The sequence below is a fragment of the Perca fluviatilis genome, chromosome 1, assembly GCF_010015445.1.
Source record: "Perca fluviatilis chromosome 1, GENO_Pfluv_1.0, whole genome shotgun sequence".
Classification (NCBI taxonomy): Eukaryota; Metazoa; Chordata; class Actinopteri; order Perciformes; family Percidae; genus Perca; species Perca fluviatilis.
In genome coordinates, this window is record NC_053112.1 from 21687614 (window position 1) to 21713854 (window position 26241).

Here is a 26241-nt window from a genome sequence, read left to right on the forward strand (position 1 = left end):
CAATACCCGACCATACAAAATATTGACTGAACACAACTGTCCGCATTAAATGTGCACTTAATCCAGATATCTCGATGCAGGCATTTAGTCTTACCACAGACCAAGAGTACTGCAGTCATGACAGTTATTACCTAATTACTTTCTTAACAGTGTTATGATTTAATAATAGTCATTAATTAATTGGGTTCTATTCTGCTAATTGGCCAGTAAAGTACTGTAGACTAATTATCCATGCTGCTGTTGCCACTACTGCTGCTTTATTTATGTTATTGTAATATTCCTTCAACTGTAATTGTAACACTATTTAATATTTCAATTTACCACTCTGTGTACGCACTGTTTATAATTATCATACCGTTATAACAATTACTGTGCTGTGACAGTATTCCTCCTTTCTTCTGGTCAGCCACTACGACCGTCCCTGAAGAAAAGCGCGGCAGGTCAAGCCAGCGGTTCTGTGTCCGAGAGCATCAGCGGAGCCAGAGATGGAGCAGGAGATGGAGGCTTCTCATTCAGAGACAGAAGGGCAAAGTTTGGAAGACAAACGTCGCTCTCACAAAGCATCCGCAAGTAAGATGATGATTTTGTTGTTTGATTCATGTTTATTATTTTTGTTCATGTCACTCCCAATTCAGGTTGCTTTTTTAATTAGAGACCTGCAATAAATAGTCAGCGAGGTCAGGAGCCCATGAAAAAAACAAATCAGCAAAGCACTCTCATCAAATTGTATTACACAAGAAATGCAAGTGCTGTACCCTACAGATCATTCACCCTAAAAAGTCAAACCGTGCATGTTTTAGTCCCCATAGTTCATTCAGCAAAAAAAAAAAGCCTTATACAGAATCCCTCTAATCAGTAGACAACAGACAATTATTTTCTCAGCACTTATCAGCAACGTATCCCAAAAGTCTCATGATTGAGATAATGCTATTTGATTGTGTTCTGTGATACTGAGGCCACCCTCTTACTTCCGTACCTGTAGGAATACAGCCCAGTGGTTTGGGGTTGGGGAAGACTGTGAGACTAAGCAGCAGGTATGGCACAGGAAGAGCCTGCGCCACTGCAGCCAGCGTTATGGCAAGCTAAAGGCCCAATATAGAGAGCCTGAGACAGCCTCCAGCTTCGACCAGGGCCTGGACTCACCAGCCACACACAAGATGCCCAAGGTATTGTACTGTCAAGAGAGGTATACAGTTACTGCGTGGCTTAACACTCTAAACCAGCCATTAATTGACATCCTGATTAAGGTTTTCTTCAACATAATTTGTTTAGAAACATCTTTATTATCCTGGTTGCCTGTTGCATTATTAGACCAAAATATCGTACCAAGGTAATAAGTTACACTAACAGCAAAAAGAAACTGGACGAGACACAGCAGGCTCTGAGTCATGGGGTCTTTCCACTGAGGATTCCAGTTTCCACTCAATTTCACAACCAGCCAACAAGTAATAATTTATAATGGTAATAATTTTCCCACCTGTGTGATTTGACGTTATGACCCTGAGAGTCTTCTCTGGAGAGACAGGAAGAAATATCGATGTTAAGAGAAGGAGATTGTGAGGAGAAAGGGAAAAATGTGTCTGGCTTTAATAAAGTAGAGTGCTGTACGGTGACAGACGTGGACCATCTGTGCCCCAGATGAATCATGTCCCTCCCTTCAGTCCATGTCAGACAGCTCTACTCATCTACTCATCATCCAGTATTTTGGTTTTTTTTGTGCCTATCCTTATCTGCTTGTTTTGTCTCTGCATCTCTTGTAATCTGGAAGGCCAGTGATAAGAATTTTCATCTTATAGGAATTTTGTTTAATTCCTGCTTTACACAAATACATGCACACAAAAACATACGAGAGAGCAGCTCTTTCTCAAGTGTCACACTCAGATTTTTAGTATGGTTTGGCAGAGTTTATGTTAATATCATGATGAAAATATCTATGTCCGGTTGACCCTAATCTCCGTTTTTGGTAGATTGTGGATCCCCTGGCACGGGGGCGAGCCTTCCGTTGCCCAGATGAGATGGACGGTCGCTCCCCCAGGACGCCCCACACCACTCAGGGGGGTCCTGTCACCCCGGGTGTCACCTCACTCAGCTCCTTCACCAGCCAGCGCTCCGGGTACAGCCGTTTCCCAATGCGTAAGAGGGAGTCTGTCGCCCGCATGAGCATCCGAGCTGCATCCAACCTGCTGAGGGTGGGTGGGGTACCAGAAACCTTTGTGTGTGTTAGGATGTAAGCCAGGTAGAAGAGGGACAGTTGTCAACATACCTTTTTAATGTTTTAATTATTGTTAGCTTATTTCTAAGTAGAGCAGAACTGATCTAAGAAACATTTATGCATGTGTAAAGTAACGTATTATGCGCTGCTTATGTTGTTCAGGGCCGTAGCGGCTTGGCAGGCTCCCAGACAGGTCGCAGTTTCCATAAGAGGAGCTTTGTCCGGCCCAGCTGGATGGACGATGACACCGTGGACTCCGCAGACACGTCCGAGTCGCTCTTCTTCAGCAAGGTCAGCAGCCAATTTCTCTCTTTGCTGGACATTTTTAATCTTCCTTTCCCTTCCTGCGTATGTCAGCAGTCACACTTCTCCACCAATCTGTTTCACTTTCACTTCTAATCTCTCATAGCCTCCCTTTCTACAGCAACCGCTATCTTTTTCTTTCTTTATATCATTTTTCCTTCCTTCCAATAAGTATATATTTGTCAAACCTTCTATAACCCTCTATAACCTTCTATATGTCAAACCTATTAGAATATGGGATGTTAGACAGATAAAACTCAGGAGCTGCTCATCATCTCAGGTGTCCTGTATTTCCACCCTCGTAGATCATAGTGTCTAAACACATGAGGCCTGGCTGCTAATTAATCATTGTTTTCCATTTTTTTCTTCCTGCACTCTTCCTCCTCTGTGACCTCCATTACTCTTCTGTATAGGTTGATGCCCATGATGAGTTGTACTCTATGGCGGATGATGTATTTGAATCACCTCCCATGTCTGCAGCTTTTGCTCCCTGTGAGCAGCCTGACCAGAAGTTCCCGAGCTTGTGAGTAAATACACAACAAAGTCACTGAACTTGTGTCAGGCTCCTATAGTTCTTAGTGCAAGAATATTCAATAATCCTTATTTTGCCACACACAAAGGCCATGTTCCAGATATTAATCATCATAACTTTATTAAATATTAATTTTAAGGTCTGCCAAAGTACACTTATTGCTGTTAGAAGTCAATACAACTTCTGCATGTAGACCATAACAAAGGCATAATTTTGAACGTTATGTTTATACTTTTTTTCCTTTTAAATTAGTTAGGGTTTTCTTATATTTATGTATCGCATTTCATATGCAATCGTTTAATTTGTACGCATTCATTTTCTTTCTTCTGATTTATCTGTCTACCCCCCTCCCCCCCTTCTGCTCCCTCCATCACTCTTGCCTCACCCTCATTCTCTCCCTTTTTTCATTTCTTTCATGTCTTTTTCACAACCCCAGTAAGGAAATATCCCGAAAGCCCAGGACACCAACGGTAGCCCCCGAAAAGAAACACCCCCGCCGGGGTGGTCGTATTGCCTCCCAAGTTAAGCACTTTGCATTTGATAAACACAAGCGTCAGTACGGCATGGGCGTCGTTGGAAAGTGGCTGAACCGGCACTACCGACGCAGCCTCAGCAGCAACATCCAGAAGCAGCTGGATGACTTCCACAGCCACAGGTCTCAAATGACTAGATAATCTTCCAGGACATTTTTCTCCCCTGTAATGTGATGTTTGACACCAGGACTGACAGTATGTGTTGGCTAGTCATGATTTTCACCTGATTTACAGTGGTTCTCTGCTGTGTATTTTAGGCCCTACTTTGCCTACTGGATCACGTTTGTCCATATAGTAATCACTTTGCTGGCCTGTTGTACATATGGTTTTGCCCCTGTGGGGTTTGCACAACATTCCACGTCTGAACTGGTGAGTGAAACTCAAAACTTTCATTTGAAATTTTTTGACATGATTAGTTGCATTTTACTACCAAGAGGACATAAACATCCTGCTATCTGTAGTGCCAAAGTGGCTAGTTATTGCTTTTTGTGTAGCAATCAATGCTGTTTGGATCCAGTTACATAATCTGCTCAATCAATACATGACTGAGAGCATTAAATATTGAAAGCGACTTAAAAGTGATCCCTTTCTTTATCTACTAAGCAAATACAATTCATCAAACAAAAAGACGCATTTAAGAGACAAAATGTTTTTTTGTTTTTTTTATTGTTATCCTTCACTGAGAAATCATAAAAGAACATTGAACAATTAACTTTAAATTTGCCAACTTTGTCACTCTGTTGCCCTCTGTAGGTGCTGAAGAACAAAGGCATTTATGAGAGTGTCAAGTATATCCAACAGGAGAACTTCTGGATTGGTCCAAGATCTGTGAGTAGCTTGCTGGTCTCAGTTTGGCTAAATAAATAAAGGATATTCCCTTTTATTAGATTATAGATTATTTTTGTTTCCCATATTCAACATGTGAGGTTTTGTGAACACATATTTACAACTTGTTGAAAGATAGAGTACATCCAGAAATAATAGGATGGATGATTTTTTTCTTCTTTTTAGATCATTTAACTATGCCAGGTTTGTGTATGTTTACGATCATTTCCTCCACTTTTCAGGACGACCTGATCCACCTGGGGGCCAAGTTCTCACCGTGCATCCGTAAGGACACACAGATAGTCAGTCTGATCCAGAAGGCCAAAGACCTGGAGAGAGCGTCCGGCTGCTGTGTACAGAATGACAACTCTGGATGCGTGCAGACCCTCAGCTCTGGCTGCTCCGTAAGTGGTTTATCCTGCACCTTGATACTTAGTTCATTAGCTTGTCGGTATAAGAAACCTTCGGTTTGAGAAAGAAGTCAAGCAAAGACACATTCAGTAATCATGCACAATAAATTGCACTTAAAAACCTCAAATCAATTCAATATGCTTAAATTGTACACACTTCAAGCTAGAAACTGCATACACTCCAAACACACACACGCATATGAGATTATAATCTGTAATCATATAATCACTATTCTTTGCGTACTTCTGCACAGTTTTTGCCATTACAGTAATTAAATATGTCAAGAAAGAGTTTAAATAGTAAGTGCAACAACAAGATTTAAATGTAACAAATCTTTCTAGATATTTTTAAGTTGTTTGTGGGAAAATATGATAATAATAATAATAATAATAATGCTTAAAATTGAATACAAAAATATCTGTATATGCAGGAGACGCTGGCCACCTTTATTAAATGGAAGAATGAGCAAGTGGACATCAGCAGGTCCTCCGGTTCTGTCTGTCACCAGGATCCCAGGTAAGAATATGCATGTGATCATTGTGCCACATGACATGTGGAACATTAAGAAAAATCAAGTAAATTGGATTATTGCATTATGGATTTGTAAGTGAATTAATTGCCAACATTTGCTTGTTATTTCAAGCCTTCTTTTGCCCTTGTGTGTTGCATGTTGTGACCAGAGTGTGTGAAGAGCCTGCCTCTGCAGAGCCTCATACGTGGCCGGATGACATCACCCAGTGGCCGGTAAGGGGAAATTAATTTTCTACCTTAGCATTGTTCATTTAACCACATATTTGTTCCTGTGCTACTATCGTGTGTCTGAGGCGTACAACAGGAAATAAGATAAAGGCAAAGATCATTGTACAGCATGTCTATGTAACGGCTCATTGCTTGTCCTCCTCCAGGTGTGTACTTACCCAAAGAAGTGGAACCACACAGGTTACAGACACATGGACTGTAACATCAAGGGACGGCCTTGCTGCATAGGAACTAAGGGCAGGTGAGACTTGTGTGTTGTTTACCGACTTCAAAGCCTGCAGATATCACCTTGATCTACTGCCCCACTTCTTAGTCAGTTGCATTGCCAGGTCATCTGGAGAAAATTTGAATTGCATTTTGCTTTCCCTCCTGTAGATGTGAGATCACGACCAGAGAGTATTGCCTTTTCATGCATGGTTACTTCCACGAGGATGCCACACTCTGCTCACAGGTAGTGTGTGTGCAGGTGTGTTAGGGGAATGTCTGTCTGTCAGTGTGTTAGTACATTGCTGAATCCATACACTACTCTTGCGCAGGTCCACTGTCTGGATGATGTGTGCGGCTTGTTGCCTTTCCTCAACCCTGATGTTCCTGACCAGTTCTACCGTCTCTGGCTCTCTCTCTTCCTCCATGCTGGGTACGCACCGCCTTCCTCACAAACCTCTTTGGACAAAGATTTTATTTCTCTTCAAGTAAACATTTTGAACACATTTAAATTAATTTTCTTATTTCTCATTTTAATTTTTAATTTTTCTGGTTTTCAGCTGAGTCAGCCATTCAAGTATAGATGTAGCCATTAAAAAGTGACACTTCATAAGTGCTAACAGAGTTGAAATAATAATAATAATAATAATAAGCTAAGTCAATGAGCCATTTGCCATGAATGATTACTACCAGTAAGTGCAGTTTCATTGTCTGCATCCTTCGGGATTTAAACTTAATGAAATATTTGTAAATGAGGCCCCAGTGCTTGTGAGCTGCTTACTCATATGAATACTGATACTTAGTGCTAATACTAGGTACGTGAGAAATCCTCCAGGTCTGCTTTAAAAACATGCAAACAGGCCAACAAGGAAGCTTTATGGGAAAAGTGCAGATGTGCGTAAAAATGCACATTCGATATAATACAATGGTTGAAATACCAGCAGACTGCACAGATGTTTAATTCTCTGACTGATGTGTTTGTAGGCTGTTACACTGCGTGGTGTCGGTGGTGTTCCAGATGACCATACTGAGAGACCTGGAGAAGCTGGCAGGTTGGGTCCGCATCTCCATCATTTATATCCTCAGTGGTATCACTGGAAACCTTGCCTCTGCCCTGTTCCTGCCCTACAGAGCTGAGGTGAGTTCTTCATGCATGCACAGACATAAAATGCACACAAACAAAGTGCACACTTATACAGTAGACTCCTAAGAACACTTAATGTTTTGGCGGGTTGATCCAGCATGCAGGCTGGAGTAGAATGTAGACGACTTCAGCAGATGGAGTTTGGGTGGGCTTCATTTGGCTGTTAGTGAATAACAGTTGCAGTACTGTTTCCCCTTTTTTGTAAGCAAACCTTTTTTTGTGAGTGTTTACAAAAGTAAACCAAAGGTAATATTCAGTAAAATGAACAAAAAGCCGGTTTAATCTATTAAAGGAACATGCCGACTTATTGGGACTTTAGCTTATTCACCGTAACCCCCAGAGTAAGACAAGTCCATACATACCCTTCTCGTGTCCGTGCGTGTTGTAATGCTGTCTGACGGCTCCACCGGTAGCTTAGCCTAGCACAGAACCTGCAGGTAACTGGTTCCAACTAGCCTACTGCTCTGAATAAGTGACAAAATAACGCCAACATGTTCCTATTTACATGTTGTGATTTGTAGAGTCACAGCGTGTACAAAAAACAACGTAACATGAGACACAGCCACCTTCTAACCGTAAACAAACCGGGAACTACATTCTCAGACAGGCTCGCTGCGAGCATATCACTCCGCCAAAGTACTATATTCTTCCGCCTGAGAATATAGTTCCCGGTTTGTTTACGATTAGAAGGTGGCTGTGTCTCATGTTACGTTGTTTTTTGTACATGCTGTGACTCTACAAATCACAACATGTAAATTGGAACATGTTGACGTTATTTTGTCACTTATTCGGAGCAGTAGGATTACTGGAACCATTCACCTGCATGTGCTGTGCTGGCCTGATGCCACTGGAGCCGTCAGACAGCCTTACAGCACGCACGGAGATGAGAAGGGTATGTATCGACTTGTCTAACTCTGGGGGTTACGGTGAATAAGCTAAATTCCCAATAAGTTGGCATGTTCCTTTAACATGATTGCCAAAACTGACAGCTTTACATAATAAGCCTTGGGCACTGTATGTACAGTATGCACATGAGTCTATTGTAATTAAGGATAGATGCATTTACAAACAAGCATCTATATATTTGTGCAAATACTTTCCGTCGTCTGTTTTCTTTTACATATATGTAAGTACCCACACTTGACATATGCAGATATGTGCACACTGACATTAAAACATGTTCAGGGTTTCAGCAGGGTCCTAAAAAGTCTAACCTTTCAAAATCAAGACCTTAAAAAGTCTTAATTTCGCTGAAGTATTGTGTTCTAGGTCTTAAATAATTTTAAACCGGTCTTAATTTTCCTACATCAATGTAACGCTACCTCTAATGCTCATTAAATAATCCTGCAGCGCTTTAGAATTCTGTGGTGTTGTAGTTCTTTTTGTCACTAGTCCAAATATAATTCACTGTACTACAAATGAGACCAACATGCAACTTATATCGCAGCCAATCTAGACACCAGTCCTGTAATGCCAATGAGGAAATCAGGGGATTGTTTCAGACATTGTTTCTGTACTCTGACATCGGACTTTGTTTTTAATGCTGTGATATAAGTCTTAAATTTAATTCATAATGGTCTTAAAAAGTCTTAAATTTGACTTGGTGAAACCTGTAGAAACTCTGATATTGTCATACTGTTCTCTGAGCTGTCAAATACCTGGTGTGTAAGAAAGATGTGACATATGGAATTAAAGACCCAAAGCTGTTGCCCATTATTCAATTGTCTGTTTAGTGTACTTGACGATTGTTCTTTTCCCCTCCTCCGCGCTCCGTCTATATTTTGACTTATTAGCTGCTAAATCTGGTCTGAATGTGCTCATGAACCAAAACAGCCTTTACCGCTCATGTTGCAGCAGTTTCTGATGCTGTTACAAAATGTTTGTATGTAATGTATCAGAACAAAGGGTAAGGAAAGGTAAAGTGTAAAAAAAACATAAATATATGTCTATTGTAGCTAGAGTTTGTTGTTTGTCTGCTATTCCCACTCAGTGGCTTATCAGCTTACCTTGGCTCACTTACCGGAGGGGAGTTTCTCATGCTGGGGATTATTAGAGCTGATCTGGCTCCCCCCATCTATAGAGGTCAGCAGGGGCACAGAAAACACCTCTTGGTGTTAACTGTGAAAGTGCCTGGAGAAACTGAGCTTAAGTGGATAACATTATGAGACTGCTTTACTGTGGTTGAGTCATTTGTATGAAGAGAGCAGTGCCATCCCACCAAGGGTTAAGCGCACTGCACATCATGTGTTGGTTTTAGGCTACAACAAGTCTCTGTAATCAACTCCAAAAAAACTAGAATTACCACCTTGCAGTTGTATGCCTCCGCCAACCAGTCATGTTGCAGTTTACATCCATGTCTGTCCAGACTCGTATAATATATGTTGTGAAGACTTTGAAGGAATTTAATAAAAGGTATTGAGTGTATTTTTTGCTTCACCACACATCTTCATCCCGGCAGCACAGATCTAATGAAAATATAATGAAATAAATGTTTCATCAACATGTGGAGCATCTCAAGAACAACCTGTGCAGACCTTTACCAACACAGACCATAGCTTTGAAGTTTAATAAATGCAGTCCTTGTACATTTTAGGCAGACATTAGTTAAAAGTAAAATAAAGATGTCACTGTACCAACATTGTTGGAGTAACAAATAATACATCAGGATGTGTAAAAGAAGGATTTAGCAGATTAGACACATGTTTTATGCCATACACACAGGGCGAAAATATAAGAATGAACCAGGAGATATACTGATATTTAAAACGCATAGAATAGCCATCCTTTCCGGAAGCACCACAGGTCTGAATCTGCAACAATTCCTCCTGTTCCTTTTTGGAGTAACTCTACTCTTATAGAAGTTTCGAAATCAAAGTATAATAATCTTTGCAAAAAAAAACAAAATTTTGATCTGTGCTAATCAGTCAGCTTGTGAAAAGAACTCTTGATTACCTTCTTTTTACCAGTGTGTCTGTAAAGAGATTAGACTAATGCCATTTTGTGGGTCAACTAAGGTCACTGCCGAGGTACTTAGTGAATGGGATCACATTTCTTTCTTTTAAACAAAAACATTTTGTTGCAAAGACTAGACTTGTCTGGTGATGCTTCTGGTCTGTACACCTTTATGAACACACAAGGTTTCTCCTGGCACACCTATAAAACAATTCATATAATGGGCAATTGTAGTGGATAAGTAAAGCGAGCACTTAATTCGTTAACAATGACCGACTTTATTTTGCTTCTTGGCCTTTGTATTTATGTCCCATTGTCACTGACACATCTGTTGTCTTCTTCATAAGACCACACCAATGGCTCTCATCTGATATTTGCGTGGTGTGACGTGAGGTGGCTCTCAGTGTGACGTACTTTGACGTGAGAGCCAGAAATCCCACCATGCAGCTCTGCTTAGCACTGACCAGCTCACAGGTCTTCACACACTAGGAATAACCAGAGAAAAGCACATGCAAGGCAAAACACAGGGCGGTCAAGGCGCTTAAGGAGGCAGTTTAAGTGGATTATCCTTTAACTGTTGAGTTAAGTAGACCTTGTGGCAACTGTGATCGGAATAATGATAATTCTCAGGAGTAAAGCAGATCTAAGGAATAGTGAAAGCGAATGTCATATATTGCTATTACTATAGCAATCTAAGTAAAACAATGCTCTCGGCTGTTGATTTACATTTTGCATCTGTTCAACTGATAGTCATGTCCAACTCTCTTAAGTAAATAATGTTTTCATTATCTCATTACCAGACTGCTTTACAACATGATGTTTTAGGTGCTTCGGCGTCTTTGCTGCTACACTATATATAGAACGTTATGGGTTGTAAATGAGGAGTAGTTTTTCATCTGCCTTCAATAAGATTGGTTGTTGTTACACTTGACATTTTGATGGCAGAATGCATTAATGAGTCCAGACCAGTGTGCACATAAGGTTTAAAAAGGATACAATTGAAAAATGCACATATTAAAATATATACACACAGTCTTGTGGCAATGGTGGTTAAGTTGATTATTTGTTGATCAGATCTCTAAACCTGTACTTTTAATAAATGAATAAATGGTCACCTGGAAGTGGAAGTGAAGATTATATGTGTCACTTGCCAAGAGGAATTAGGATGAGGACGACAGTCAGTCTGTCTTGGAATACACGGGGTTATACTCATGTAAGCTGAAGTAGACCTGGTTTTACGTGACGTTTGCTCCCCTCAGTGTCCGGAATCAATACTTAAGTTTAATTAATTAATGAATCAGTCGCTAAAACTGGAGGTTAACCTTCTTTTTTTTTTTTTTATCTTTTGTAAGTTAGTCGTGCCACCTGATGCATCACTTGAAAAAATGATAGTGAGTCCACACAAATTCCCAAATGTGGACCCGCTTTTAAGTGTGTTAGATGAGTGTAAGGAACATGTCAGCCTGCGTGTCTGTGGTGTGTGGGTGGAGTGCTGTGCCATGCTCCTTTTCTGTTTGTGGAAGTTTAATGTCTTCACAGATTAGCCACCTGCCTCTGACCAGGCCAAGCCTCCAATTAGCCCTGACGTCATTCTAATCTTCTCACCTTTACTGCCTGACCCAGGACTCGTAACACAACAGAAATATAAATAACAGTTTAAATAGTGTGTGTGTGTGTGTGTGTGTGTGTGTGTGTGTGTGTGTGTGTGTGTGTGTGTGTTGTGTGTGTGTGTGTGTGTGTGTGTGTGTGTGTGTGTGTGTGTGAGTAGAGGTCGACCGATAGTGGATTTAACCGATGCCGATAGCTAGGTTGGGCCGTATTTGCCGATAACCGATTAATCGACTATTTACATTTCTTCAAAAAAGGCCCAAATGTATGCTAAATCTCAAAACAGTGATGCCATTCTTCTCTGTAGAACGGTAACAGACGATCTCTGACCTGGAGGGATCTATCTTTCCCACTATATACTCTCTGGCGTAATGTATGACAGACCTGCCTTCCCATTGGTTGAAAACATAAACAAAGGCATCATTGGAGATTCCCTTGTCGGTAGCACGGAGTTAGCGGCAGAAATGACCGAAAACGTGATGAATTATGGACATCAAGTGGATAAATCTTGGATGTAACAGTTTGGATTTAATGCTCAACAACCCCGAAAAAAGGCACAAGTTCCAGGCTGGATAGAAAATCACCTGTAAAGGCTAGAAAGACACCAAAGACACCCCCGTGACGGCAAATTCGTTAGCTTTTAGCTGAACCAAACAGTTAGTCTCTACGTTTAACTGTTATTAAATTATCTAAATATGAATCGGAGGTGCCGTTTGGGATCGTGGACGTTCCATTTGGGTCGGACTTGCGTTTATTTTTGTCAGTGTTTTAACCGCTTGAGGTAAGTTAGCCTACTACTAATGTTTAGTGTCATCTCAGCCTCGAAAGCAAACAAACATACTGTGCTGTTCTTTCTCTACTAATGCAGCATATATTCAACAAATTAATAACTTTATAATGATATGACAAAATGTACTGTAGACATACCTTTTTGCTGTTGATGCTTTAAACTCGCATCTGATTTCAGCCTTCTCCGCACAGCATGTGCTGTCCGTGCAGCGCGCAGTAACACGTGTCGAAAATAAACACGAGGCATCAGTGATAGTTTTTATTTCGCCTCTAGAGGCATGATGCCAGCAGACCCTTTTCAGCTCTTGCGTACTGAGTAATGAATGACAGCACGCGCTTCTCAGCCGCTCCAGCAACGGACGCAACCAGAAAAAACTATCGGTATGGATTTTTGCCGATAACGATAGTTCCACCAATCAAACCGATGAATCGGTCGACCTCTACGTGTGAGTCTTTTAGTATACACGTTGTGGGGGGTGTTTTCTGTGTACGTGGCAATATGGAATAACTGTCGTCTTTTTGTCTGGACTAAAATCCTTCCTTTGTTAAATTGGTTTTAAATTTAATTATGGGATAGTCTGTAACTTGTCTTCTTCTCTTGTTCTCTCCCTCCAGGTGGGTCCAGCAGGGTCTCAGTTTGGACTCCTCGCTTGCCTTTTTGTTGAGCTGTTTCAAGGTTGGCAGATTCTGGAGAAGCCATGGAAAGCCTTTGTCAAGCTGTTGGGCATCGTACTCTTCCTCTTCCTGTGCGGCCTCCTGCCGTGGATTGACAACATCGCCCACATCTTTGGCTTCCTCAGCGGCTTGCTGCTGTCCTTCGCCTTCCTGCCCTACGTCACCTTTGGGACCTTTGACAAGTACCGGAAACGTATCCTCATTGCTGTCTCTATGTTGGCCTACATCGGGCTGTTCTCTTCCCTCATCGTTTGGTTTTATATTTACCCGATTAACTGGCACTGGCTGGAGCATCTCACCTGCCTACCTTTTACGAGCAAGTTCTGTGAAAAGTACGACATAGACCATAACATTGACAATGTGGTGCACTAGTCTCTAGGCTACTGATGATGTGACTCGGCTACTGATTTACTATATTCTTGCCAATGATCGGGTCAGCTGTTTCCAAGTCAACTCGGTGGCTTTAAGAATGTGGCATCGTATTTTTTATTATTCGCTCATCAAAGAACCTGATCAAAGTCCATTTGCATAGAACTGAATCAGTCTCTTCTCAGCCTGCTGACTTGTTCACTTCCATAAAACTTTACTCAACCTTTTTAATCCTCAGTCAAGTCTGGCACTACTTAGCATGTTAATTTGCTAATGGGCTCCTTGGAATCGGAGGACAGGAAAAGATACTCAGGACGTCAAATCTGCATAGAGCTGGGTGGACCTAAAAGAAGCATCTGCAGAGCGAGAGACTGTCTGGTTCCTTCAGTTCAAAGTCACATCAATCTAAAGAAGCCAAATGAATCACCTCTGGCCTACGATCTTGTTTCCCTTTAACTCTATGGATGACAAACAGCTAAAATGAAAAGGAAGACTGATGCCATGGTGGGTCATTGGGTATCTTGTGGCCCATTGAACTAAGATACATCTGATGCCTCCTGCCACTAATTCATGTTTTCAAGGGGTTAAGCACTACAAACGCTGTCATTTAGTTCTGCTGCTTCAATATGTTTTAACAGTCGTGAAATGCTTTCTGAGTTAAAATCTTTTTTTTTTTTATCTTTGCTCTTTTGTATGTATGCACATGCCATGTCGCTATTATTTGGAGCAAAGGGAATGTTGTACAAAAGGTAACAATGTGTTCCAAGTATTAACTGTGCAGTTGGAATAGTTAAAATGAAATATCAGTGGTCAACTAAGGTAAGATTTCTATCAAGAACCACTAGTTGCCTTACACAGACTATGCCATTTTACAAAGATGCCTCATTTAACTTAAGTAAACTGCTCATAATCAACTTACTGAATACTGATTAACACCTTTCTGACTCGAAACCTACCAAAGCAACTACACATGCTGCTTATGTATGCATGTTGTTCTTCACAATCACTTAGTTTTCTGTACGTCGCTGCCACAAAAACTCTCAATTCTCAGTCAAGCTCTAATTATGTCTCATATTTGTCCGCTAACACAGCGGTGCCAAAACCATTTTGTTGATTTACTCTAAAAAATAATGGAACCTGGAATAAATATTATTTATTATCTATACAGCCGTTTTGTTAGATCAAAGTAAGTTTTGTACTGTATTTTTTGACTCCGTAAAAGCAAACTATCATAGAATCACAAGATGTCATTTATGTTTCACCTGAGCCAGACATAGGATTTTCCTCAAACCGGCACATTCAGACTAAACTTGGACAAAGTCTTGTCCCCTACATATACTCTTCTCCCACACATTTCTAATTGTCTGGACGCTAGCAGCCAATTGCTTGGGTTGTGGTCCACAGTAGATTGTTGCTGTTGTGGTGGGTCCCTGACAATGTGATTAGTGTTTTTAAGAAGTCGTAACACCTGAAGTGAAAGATTTCTCCCATGAGTTCCTGGCTTTTGTCTTAGATGGAGTTTGTTGTTGTGTGTGATTCTGACATGTGTTGAACTCAGCTGTTAGGAACGCCACCGTCATGACTGTTGTTTGGAGGATTATATGAGTTAAGTGAGTTATGAGCTTATGTGAGTTTGTATGTGGGGCTGACCCACTGATCATCTTGTGGAGTTGTTAAATACAGAATAGGTTGTATGTTGGACAATTCAAATGTTTGAATCAGTTGCAACACCACTGTATTGAGATTGTAAAGGCCATCTGTTTAAAACAGGAATCTGCCTTCATACTGTATAGTAAGACATCCACCTCTTTTTAGGAAACCTCTTTACTGTGCCTTTCAACATGTGAGTGTTTGATCTAAACCGCAACAACCCACATCTTCAGTCATGACTGCATGCAGCAGTTCCACTGCTGTGTTTGCATCGGGACCAAATAATTTCACCCTTTTCTATTTATTGGTATACAAAGGGAATGTTTAAAATGAATTTTAGTACATGGACAAGGTACTGTTCTGTTTTGCTTCAGTTTTATATGTGAAATTCTGTGTGTTAATGCAGTCATGTCAAAATAAATGCCACTCTAGTAATATTGAAGGTTATGTGTGTCAGAGAGAAGTTTAATTTCCTGTTAATACCAAGAGCCACTGAACACTGAGTTTTTATTTGGCATCACAACTATAATCTATAATTTCACTCTATTTTCTGTACATTTGGCGCTACACCAGTGAGAGCTTTGTCCCTAAAAGAGAACTATCTAAAAAAGATTTTTTACATTAAAGAGAGAATAACTGCAAATTATATTTTCGTGGATCTAAATTAATGTACATTTAACATGCACAAATTCCTGTAACGGACCAATTCAAATCATGCAATATCAAAAAGCTACTAAATGGACCTTGCGCTAAAATTGTTCTCTCGACAACTTTCAAAATAAAAAGACCTCAAAGCAGACATGCTAGAAAATATAACCTTTATTATTTGAAAAACAAAACATTGTAAAAAACAAAACAAAAGATTATCTTGATTCATGGCTTTGGTAGGCAGAGGTGGTGATTGTCTACAAGGGGAAAGGTTAGAGGATACTATCAAGGATAATTTTTGAAAGCACATATATTTAGGAAAATATTTATATACTAAATATACTTATTGATGATTTCATGTGTAAAGTACATACAACAGTCCCTGATGGAGACAGACAGGGCCACTCAAATCTTAATATAAAACAGATAAGCATGTTCAAGTTAATGACTTATTATAGGATTGATTGCTGATATCCCTTTGTATTTTCATTCCATATTTATTTTAGGATTAGCGATTACTTTGGCATATTATTTATAGTCGTACCCTCATCATCATTAGTTACAAAGTGAAACAAAAATCGTAATCTTCTAATGCTGCTGTGAAAGGCAGGCTGTTTATACAAAACTATACAGGATGAATGCATTAATAATGGGCAGATACTACTTTTATTGACTGAAGAAATGTCCTTTTTGGCTTCATAGCCAGAAACGATGTTAGATTGGTTAAATAATAAATATAAAAAAGAGGGCAAAGAAAGAAACAAGGCAGCTGGGTTCTATTGAATACAATAGTTCATTTTTCAAAATAAAAATGTTTTATACAAAATAAAATGGTTTTATACAAAAGTAAAATTGGAATAACTGCTTACATTCTTTAGGATCTCTCATTAAACTACAGATCAATATATTTGTAGTTTTCAACCACTTTTACAAACAGCTGTTGTTGGCAGCTGGATGGCAGCTCTTTGTTCTCGTCTGTCTTTCTGTCTCACAGTCAGAACACACACCTCGCCGCCTGCTGAACCAGTCTCACTCGCGTACGACATAGCTGCTCAGACGTCCCCGAATTCTTTTTCCAAGAGGGGAGTCCCACCACTACTGATAGCCAGGGGAAATCCTCATTAAACCCCTCTGTCCTCAACAACCACTGTTACGACGCATGAAGGCGTGGCCCCTGACTGGGTACAACATCTCGATGAAGGCGAGGGGGCCCACCGTGATCTCACTGGGGCCCCGCACCTTGAAACCTGACTTCCGGTAGAAGGGTACCAGGAAGTCTTCACACATGAGCACGGCGCGGCGGACGTAGGGCAGACAGCGGAGGTACTGCAGGTAGCGCCACATCAGGATGGAGCCTTTGCCCTGTTGGCGGAAGGTCCGGTGGACAGCTAGGACGTGGATGTGGACGGTGCTCCCATGAGGCTTATGGAGAGTAAGGGCATCCTGGGAAACAGAGAGGGAAGGGAGATATGTAAGAACGGGGTAAATGCTGAATCGTTGAGAAAGCTGTTGGGCTTCGGGTGGCAAGTTTTACCTATAAATACTTGATACCAAAGAGACAAACAAATTAAAAAGTCCATGTTGAGTGAGTCCAGCTTTCTCTGCTGTTTGGGAGACGGCCTTAAAGCCATACAGTGTAGCTTTTGAAATAAGAAATAATACATTCTTCTTACAAGAGAAAAACTGAATTCTTAAGCATTAAAATGCACCTTTCAGCTCAATTCAACACTCCGTTTTAATGCTACAGCATCACTTGATCTGGTATGACCAGTAGCTTATGGTGGCTAATGTTAACTAACTTTTGCTGATTATGTTACTGACATTACTGAGGAAGTGTGCTGACTTTATGATTCTTCTCACTATGTTTTAGCATTTCCTGTTATCCTGTAATAACCGCTTGTAGCTCCAGCGGCCACTGCAAAAGGCAGTCGAGTGTTTGTGCTCGCCACCAGAATCACATTTGGGAAAATAAGGCAAATAAAGTTGACCCACAGATCTTTGGAGCTTCAAAGATGCAACAGAAACCTGTTTTTACCTTTCAAAACGTGTTGAATTTTTTATTTGATATACTGCAACATCTGACCTCTGTTTATCATCTGCCTTGTTAAGCCTTCCTTTGCACTGCCTACAGACTGTATAGGCACTTCCCTGCACATTTGCATATTTGTTCTTGAGTCTGTACAAAATGTTGTACTTACAACTGTGATGTTTAGATTTGTATATACTGAAAAATTCCAACGCATTTTAATGCTTAATTACATGTATTTCTAATGTTTTATCTTAATATTGTTTTTTAATTCTTACTTTGACACTTTTTACTTCTTCTTCTTATTATTATTCTTATTCTTTATTGCACATACAGCCTCAAGAGTATGCCACCCTGAATTTCACTGCACATTGCTTAGCACTCTCACACATCTGAATAGTTCCTGTGAGATTTAGGTGGATCTGTGGAACATTTATACTCACCCAATGAATTTCAAAAGACATTATACCATAAATTTGCTCTTAAATCTTTCAAAAGTTCTTCTGTTAATCTGTTTTGAACCTCGTCTTGGATTTTCCTTGCCAGTCAGCCTGAGATAAATCACTGTCCATGTGTCCTCCGCTCTGTCTTACCGTGGTAAGCCTCTCCTGGTCCCACAGTGAGCCGATGATGAAAGCCACCAGACGTCCCTCCTCGAACCAGCCAAGAGACAGCTCAGGGCATAAGGTCAGGAAGTGACGCACCTCGTCCAGGTGGAGAGGACACTCACCGGACACTGAGATGAAGGCTGGGAGGCGGAGGAGGAGGGGGATAAAATTATACATTAAGAACCCTAGGTGACAGAGAAGTAAGAATAATGTTCCCTACTGACTACAGTATATGGAAATGTGGTGTAGGATATACTGGATCACAGCCAGGGATGTTATGCAGGTTAAAGACACCTGATAACACCTCATATCACATATGCATCTAGAAAAGCGTTAAATCACCGTGGTAACTTAATTTTGTAGTGGGCCAGTAGGCTAAATGTAAAATATGATAATTGGAAAGAAGATGCATGTATTATTTCCTGTAAATGTAATGTGTTAATAATTTAGATTTTTTTTGCTGTAATTTTTGCTGTAGAGTTAATATCAGTGAGTGGAGGTTCTTTTTTTTTACACTTGAGTGAAAACATGAACTGATGCTGCTGTTGGATGAGACCGAATGAATGTTCCTGTTTTCCATTTAAAGGAAATAAAACGTTCCAGTGTGCGTAACTGCGCATGGAATAACTGTGTGTAAAGTATAACGAGTCTGCTTACCTTCTCTCTCAATCTCGAACACACTGATGGCATCCTCCGGGCTGAGGGAGCGAAACTCGCTGGCCGGCAGCGTGTGGCGGCGGCCCTGCGACGCTGGAGAGCGCATATGGAGCGGCCTCATGAACGGCACTGCGCTCAATACTGACATGGTCTTTTTTTATGCACAAGGTTTTAAAGTAAAGCGAAAGAAACTGTCTGACTTTCCTACTGCTCTCTGCTTTAACGCGAGTATCTCCTCTTCTAAAAGCCGGATCCGTGCGTAACAGGACTGCGCGTGAAGACTGAGCAGAGAGTGGCGCACCTTCAGTATTTATACCCTCGGTGCGCACGGGTGGTTATAATCCTGAAGCGAGCTGGATAACCAAACCCTCCAATTCCACGTGAGAAAGTTTAACAAAAAACATATTTAACTCAGGGTCAGGAGGGATATCCGTGTGTTGAGAATTATCCTCGCCATACCACCATCAGACCCGCAGCTGATTTGGATTTTACTGATCATGTGGAGGTCTCATGTTACCAAGCTATTATCAAGAGTATCCTCAGCTATTACAGTGAATAAAGTCACTCACCTGTATTATAAAGTGGCAGGTAGATTTTGGAGAGGTAAGAGCTCCCCACCCCCTCCTCTACTAACTTCACTGATTTTAGTCAAACACATTCAGTGTGTGGAGTTTCAGCAGGCTGAGGCAGCAGTGATGTATAGTTTTCCACTTTTCCTTTCTGTAGCTGAACTCACTCAGAGGAAGTTGTTCATTTGGTCTGAGGGTGATTCTGATTGTCTGTTGTCTCTCTTTAGTGAGGAAGAAGAACAAACTGTTTGTCTCAGGTAAGGGGTGGAGCTTTGTCACACATCTGCAATAAGAAAATACGTTTTCATACAAAAAGAGCTTTACACACAACCGTATCACAGCTGAATATTTCATGACTGTAATGTTATAGTTACATTTTATGAAGTCTAGACTTGGGTGGTCATTTATATTTAAAAAGGTTTAAATTGTGGCCGGGTTGGATCATTGGGTAGAGCAGGTGCACATATACTGAGAGGTTTATGCCTCGACGCAGAGGTCTAGTCTTCCCCTCTCTTTCTCATCTAGCTGTCCTATCAAATAAAGGCGGAAAATCCCCAAAATAATCTTTAAAAAGGTTGTAAATCTAGTTCTTGAAGTAAATGGTATATGGAAAACCACTAGCCACATGGTTGGTGAGCAAAAAGTTATTGTCAAGCCCTGAATGTATTGAAATGCATACAAAAATACATTTGAAGTCACATATTTCCACAACATAAGTATAAATGTATCCAAGACATGCAATGATCATTTCATGCAACTGCTGAATTAAGGTACTGGCACCTTTTTTTGATCTAATTTAGGCACTGGTTATTTGTATATATATTTGTATATAGTTCAGAAGTTATCTTAGCACTTTACAGATGAGACTAGACCACACTATAATTTACAGAAACCCAACAATTCCCCCAAGAGCATGCATTTTGTGCAACAGCGGAGAGGAACAACTTCCCTTTAACAGGCAGAAACCTCTGACAGAACCTCTCTCTTTTATATATTGTTGTAGATATGAGAATGTTTCTCATGAGAAAGTTTTTTGTCAGAACTCAACAAGTTTCCCTCAAGAATTATGAGTGCTCATATACATTATGCTTTGTTAGTGTTGGGGTCTATTGTAGGTCTTTATTCAAAATAAACAGACAAGCCTAAATTAAAGACACAATTTCAAAATAAATAAATAAATAATAATAATAATAATAATAATAATAAATATATATATATGTCTTATGAGTGTCTTATTTATGAGTGTGGCAGTCAGTGTGTAGAGACATAATTACAAAGGGTATCTTTAGCCTATAAATCAGAGAATGAAGATGTGACTTGATGTGTAGTCTCCATAATAATATGTATTCCTTTAAAATAGTATACATATACTTGTCTGATACTTATGTGTAAATGATTGTAGCTAATTGTGTGTTCAATAATTCACTTAAGATTTTAAGGCAGAGAAGACCTTGTCCGGCACCATCAATTATTTCGTGACTCACACTGCCTCTCAGTGGTGCGAGAGGGTACTGCGTGATGACGCGCACACACTGCGCTACAGCTACGCAGCTCTTCGTAGCGACGTAAACACGTGCACATCGCTGCTTCCAGGTTAAATTTTTTTTCATTCCACCATCATCCTCGCGCTCTAGCATCACTCCCTGGACAACAGCAGCGATGGCGGAGCCACTAGCGTCGGATGCAGCGGCCACAACGAACGCAGCAGAAGCGGCAGCATCCCTGACCCCAGGCCTCTCTCCCGCAGCCAGCCCTGGCTCGGAGCCTCTATCCATGGCTCTGTCTCCCACGGCGGACGGCTCCCAGCGGCTGCTCTTCTCCCACGACCTGGTCTCCGGGCGGTATCGCGGCTCAGTCCGGTTTGGCCTCGTACGGATGATCCACGGCGAAGAGGATTTTAACTCAGACTCGGACCTCGACGATGGCGGCGGAGGTGGAGGTGGAGGAGGAGGTGGAGGAGGAGGAGGAGGAGGAGGACGAGTCCCGTGTGGTTCGGACACTGAGAGCGGCGTGGAGACCCCGAGTCGGCCTCTCTGTAGGGGATTTGTACGCGTCCAGTGGTACCCTGAAGGAGGGAAGCAGGACATCAGGGAGACAAAGGTACCACATGCCAGTTAATGTGTCAGCTGTTTACACTGAGACTCGGTTATTCCCTTAGCCTGACATGAGGGCTGTACTGTTTTTGAAAGAGATGAGTCGACTTGCTGGCCTGTCAGGGATCAGGTTCACTTAATCCATCTGACTAAAACGCATAACCTAGCTCGCTAACTTGCTAGCATTGTAAGCACACATGCTAGCTATCACTTTAGCTCGTAGCCCCATGTCCCTCAGCTGGTTCTGGAAGGCTAAACAGGGTTGTTCCACCTGACTGTATCCAGCCGCTCATACATCAAATACACACGACTGACAGGCCAGGTAGCAGCTTTCTGTCTGTCAGTGTAACTACAGGTTTTGGCAGGTGCAGGACCCTGCGAGGAACCGGACACCTATTGATTAGCTTATCCATGAGTCCGTGCAGTTCCTCAGCTGGGTGTGACTTGGCCTACGACCAGTCATTGCAAACACTGCACTTGATAGAACAACCGTTATTATTATTATTATTATTATTATTATTATTATTATGATGTCTCAGTTCCTCATCTCAAGTACACATGCATAGCAATTTAAAGCGTTCTGACCCGTCATCTTTAGTGACCGACAGCTAACACACATAAGGAGAAGAAAGCTCTCATCAGATTCAGTGTGAAGTTGTGCTATATTGTCAGTTTTTTACAAGTTGTATAGTTGAAATCAGTCTTAAGCTGAAACAGGTGGTTACTTAATTGATTGGTAAATCAGCAAAAACCTAATTGGCAACTATTTTGATAATGATAATGTTTATTGTCATTTTTTTTTTTCAAGTAAAACTGACAAACATTTGCAGGCTCCAGCTTATCAATTGTGATAATTAGTTCATTTCTGTTGTATAGCACTGTTAATTAAATATGTTTGGGTTTTGGGCTGTTGGTCATACAAAACAAGAAATTAGAAGAAGATTGTATTTGAATCATTAGTTTCAGTCCTAATCCACATCATTTCTTCACTCTGTTCCAGTTTTGTGCCATTGTTTATATTTTCTATGGCTGCAACTAATTATTATTGTAATCATTAATTAATCTGCCTCTTATTTTTTCGAGAAATAGTTTGTCCTTTTTAAAAATGTCAAAAACCTACCAAAGCCAATGGTGACACCTTCAATCAGCAATCTAAAATCCAAACCTATTCATTTTACTGGGCAGACTAAGAAAACCAGCAAATACATTTGAAAAGCTGGAACCAGTCATATATATTTTTTTAAATACCCATAATTTAAATACCCAATGTTTAAATACCCATTCAACGTTTAACTCTACTATGGAGAGACATTAAGTTAGTACAAACCTGTTGTGTTGCTAGTCTTGGCAACTTTGATTTAATTAATCATTGAACACACAACAACAACAACAGCATCAACAATTAGGACTATAAAAGGCAGTGTCAAGATTTCAGGGTAATTGCTGGTAAAAGACTCAATCGTCCAGCCTTGTTCCACTTAGAGACACAGTTGGGTGTACATCTATTGTCCATGGATGTTTTACACCACACAGAGTTCTGTCTGTGTTTTTCATTCTGCATTGTAATTGCAGAATGTAATTGATAAATAAATGGGAAATCTGCTGTCATCTATATTTTTCAGGGCATCTCTAGATTTCTCCTGGGCTTTGTGAAAAAGGGTCAATGGGACTGGTCTGAAAAAAGTTCATACAAGCTTGTTTAAGAGACGGAATGGAACCAGAAGAAGTCTAATATAGGGCCCACTGTTGCCTTGCTTTGTCTTTTGTGCTAAATGAGTAAAGTTCTGGTCTGAGTGTCATTCAACCTCTGTCACAACAAAGGCTCCGTTAAACAATAGCACTGATGTTAACCTCGTGGACTGTTATGCTGTGTCATTACTAGTGTGTGCTTGCGTGCACATGTATGGATTTCATTCTGTACTATTCTTGTTTATTCCTGGTAAGTTTTGTGCTGTCGCACAAACCCGCACACAACGCTGGACTGTACTGTCGGTGAATTGGTTTGTAGTAACTGCAAAACTACTTCCGTGATCAAATTCGCACAAATAAAGTACTTTTGATTAAAGCTAGTGTAGCAGCTGCCATCTAGGTCTGTTAACTGGGCTATGAGAACTCTGATTTTTAACCTGGGTAAGGTGTTTACATGACATTTGAGAAATATGGGTATTGCCTTAACCCGAATATAATCAGGTTTTTAAACTGCATGTAAACGCACTGTATCATCACTTTCTAAGGGACTCAGTGACTCTCAGACTAGCTAAAGTGTGATAGGCTGAAGTTCCGCAAGAAGCCTTGAAATGGAATGTCTGCAGCTCACTACTTCAGTCAAACACATCACATTTTTTGCACACTAAGAAATCTTAATGACTATCCACTGACTGTGTGAAGGGGCCCTATATGTGTATCTCAGTGAAGGTATGAACAGGGACACCTCAGTTGTTGTCAGCTGCTGCACTGCTTGCAGTTTTACTGCGAGTCACTCAGGAACATGGCTGACTTATTTTCATTGCCTGCAAGGCCATTGTATTATTGTCTGATATTGCATAATGTATTCTCGTTTACCCATTTTATTTTTTGGTCACGGTATAACTGTCACCTTCAGTGATTTACTGACCATTCACCTTAACCTTCTGCTGGAAAAGCAGACAAGGCCAGATGCTCAGTGCATCTGAACCTCTTTTGTGTTTTATTGGAAGGTACAGTAATAGATACATAATCCTTTAAGTACAAGGACACTGTCTGTGCTTTATCAGCAGTTCAGTACTTTGAGTGTGGATTAAGATGATTGTTTTCCTCACTGACCTTAAAACTATACTTGCAGTAGGTGCAGGTTACTGAAAGGCGTGTTAGTGTTGTCGACACTGATCCCAATTTACACCATGTACTACATAGAAGAGAGTAAAGACATGAATTAACCCGTAATCTATTTGATTCGGCATTTCTTGCCGAGAAATGCCTAAAAGTTAACCGTAGCTAAAACATCAAATGAGTGCTGAGATTTTGTAGGCTAACGTGACATTTAACGGCTAAAGGTGTTGATGTTTGCATCTTGACAATGTGGCCTGATGTGTTTGTGCTATATTCGTCTGTGTAGGTAATAAGAGGTAAGATGCCACCTGTGTAGTAAAGGATTTTCTGTACATCGCAGGGCTTTGGTTACCATGGCACCTGATTAGATATATTTTTATTGACTGTTCATTTTTATGCTTAAGGTTAATTTTTATGTTTATGTAGTTTGTTTTTCTATGGGGGGTATTTGCGGTATTCATTTTACTGACAATATACTGTTTTAAAAATACATTTTGAAACTTATGTGGATGAAGAAAAACTCTTTTTACTTCACCACCTGCTTTGGGCCTGCCACAGTCCCCAGTCAGTACTCCTGAAACCACAGAGCCCTGTTGCTGCAGCACAACCTTGAAATTCCCATCAAAGGACAGAAGTGCACAGCAGCAGCAGCAGCAGGTAGCTAGCAGTGGGATGCACCGAGGGAACAGCAGTGCAGCGGGTGTCTGAGATGTCCCTGAATCTATCAATCATTTAGTAACTAAAACATTCATAAATGCAACTGCTGAAACCCCCAAAAATATTGTGAGGTGGTAACTACTGTTATGCATGGTATGGTGATGCAGCACGCCTTCTCTACTGGTCTGTTTGTGCCTTGTTTTAAGGCTCTGAGAAGGTGGGTGTCAGGGCAGAGAGGTCGAGGTGAGCTGTGACACCCCGACCACAAGCTCCTCCCTGGAACGCAGCAGCCTTTGTGACTGTGGGGGTGGAGCAGGTGGAGCGGGAGGAGGCTGTGTGGTAAAAAGGATGACAGGGAGGGTGCAGCAGGACTGACTGCTGCTGTCTATACTGCAGAAAGAGACTGGTGAATAGAGAGAAAAAGTGAGGAAGTGGGTGAAAGAACTGTAAAGTGAATGGAAAAGATGTCTACAAAGCAACTTGGAAAGCAAATACTGAATACCAATTAAACATCGCCTGGGTCTCAAACCCATAAGTAGAAGGAGAAATGAAATGAAAATCTTGACTGGAAAGGATGTAATGGGACAGGCAGACAGTTTGGTACCAGATGGCTGTTATGGTAATATGCAGGCTTTTTGTCCTTGAAATGGTAAGGTCCCACCTTCTGCTCTCTGAGCCATTTTAAATTCCCAGCCATCTCTGGCGTGCAGTCTTAGGCAGAGAAGCAAAAATGTGATTTCATCCTGTTACAATGCCCTCGAGTTGACAGCGCTATATAGTGCAGTCCCAAAGCTACACTCTCCTGAATGCTGCTGCCATCAGATTGCTGTGGTTTGTGTTTAAAACATTCTACTTGCTGCTTGTAACTGTTATCTATCTATCTATCTATCTATCTATCTATCTATCTATCTATCTATCTATCTATCTATCTATCTATCTATCTATCTATCTATCTATCTATCACCCCACTGTAAAACAAAAACAATCAACCTTTTGTTGCTTATTTTATACTGTAATCACTCAGTTGCAACTGACAAAGGAAGTCATGGACATTTGATTTTAGTTGGTTGCATGAATCTTTTTTTTTTTTTTTTTTTTAACGAGGGTATAAAAAATATTAGATGATAAAACTCAGAGTATAATTATTTATGATGTGAACAAGGAGTAGGATTTTATTGCTTTTTTTCTTTACCTTTTATTGTGCTGATA

At 40.7% G+C, this 26241-nt stretch overlaps 3 protein-coding genes across 5 annotated transcripts in view; 2 read left to right on the forward strand and 1 right to left on the reverse strand.

The window, feature by feature from the left end:
• Positions 1-15408, forward strand: part of LOC120558112 (inactive rhomboid protein 2-like) — a 34861-nt gene extending 19453 nt beyond the window's left edge. For all 3 annotated transcript variants that reach the window (XM_039799025.1, XM_039799032.1, XM_039799016.1), the window contains 16 exons: positions 407-570; positions 983-1166; positions 1968-2189; positions 2375-2503; positions 2929-3038; positions 3484-3702; positions 3838-3949; positions 4334-4408; positions 4648-4809; positions 5247-5332; positions 5497-5560; positions 5722-5816; positions 5951-6026; positions 6112-6212; positions 6764-6917; positions 12888-15408. In XM_039799025.1, the coding sequence (XP_039654959.1) occupies positions 407-570; positions 983-1166; positions 1968-2189; positions 2375-2503; positions 2929-3038; positions 3484-3702; positions 3838-3949; positions 4334-4408; positions 4648-4809; positions 5247-5332; positions 5497-5560; positions 5722-5816; positions 5951-6026; positions 6112-6212; positions 6764-6917; positions 12888-13319 (2385 nt within the window). In that variant the 3' untranslated portion in view covers positions 13320-15408. The remainder of the gene's footprint in view (positions 1-406; positions 571-982; positions 1167-1967; positions 2190-2374; positions 2504-2928; positions 3039-3483; positions 3703-3837; positions 3950-4333; positions 4409-4647; positions 4810-5246; positions 5333-5496; positions 5561-5721; positions 5817-5950; positions 6027-6111; positions 6213-6763; positions 6918-12887) is intronic.
• Positions 15409-15767: 359 nt separating this feature from the next.
• aanat1 (arylalkylamine N-acetyltransferase 1) lies at positions 15768-19238 on the reverse strand. The gene is made up of 3 exons (XM_039799044.1): positions 18906-19238; positions 18234-18388; positions 15768-17057 (listed from the first exon to the last, which is right to left on the reverse strand). Exons 1-3 carry the CDS (start codon positions 19051-19053, stop codon positions 16752-16754), a joined length of 609 nt encoding a protein of 202 aa, XP_039654978.1. The 5' UTR covers positions 19054-19238; the 3' UTR covers positions 15768-16751.
• Positions 19239-21007: 1769 nt separating this feature from the next.
• Positions 21008-26241, forward strand: part of ube2o (ubiquitin-conjugating enzyme E2O) — a 31425-nt gene continuing 26191 nt past the window's right edge. The window contains exon 1 of the mRNA XM_039798700.1: positions 21008-21574. Coding sequence (XP_039654634.1) covers positions 21134-21574 — 441 coding nt within the window. The 5' untranslated portion in view covers positions 21008-21133. The remainder of the gene's footprint in view (positions 21575-26241) is intronic.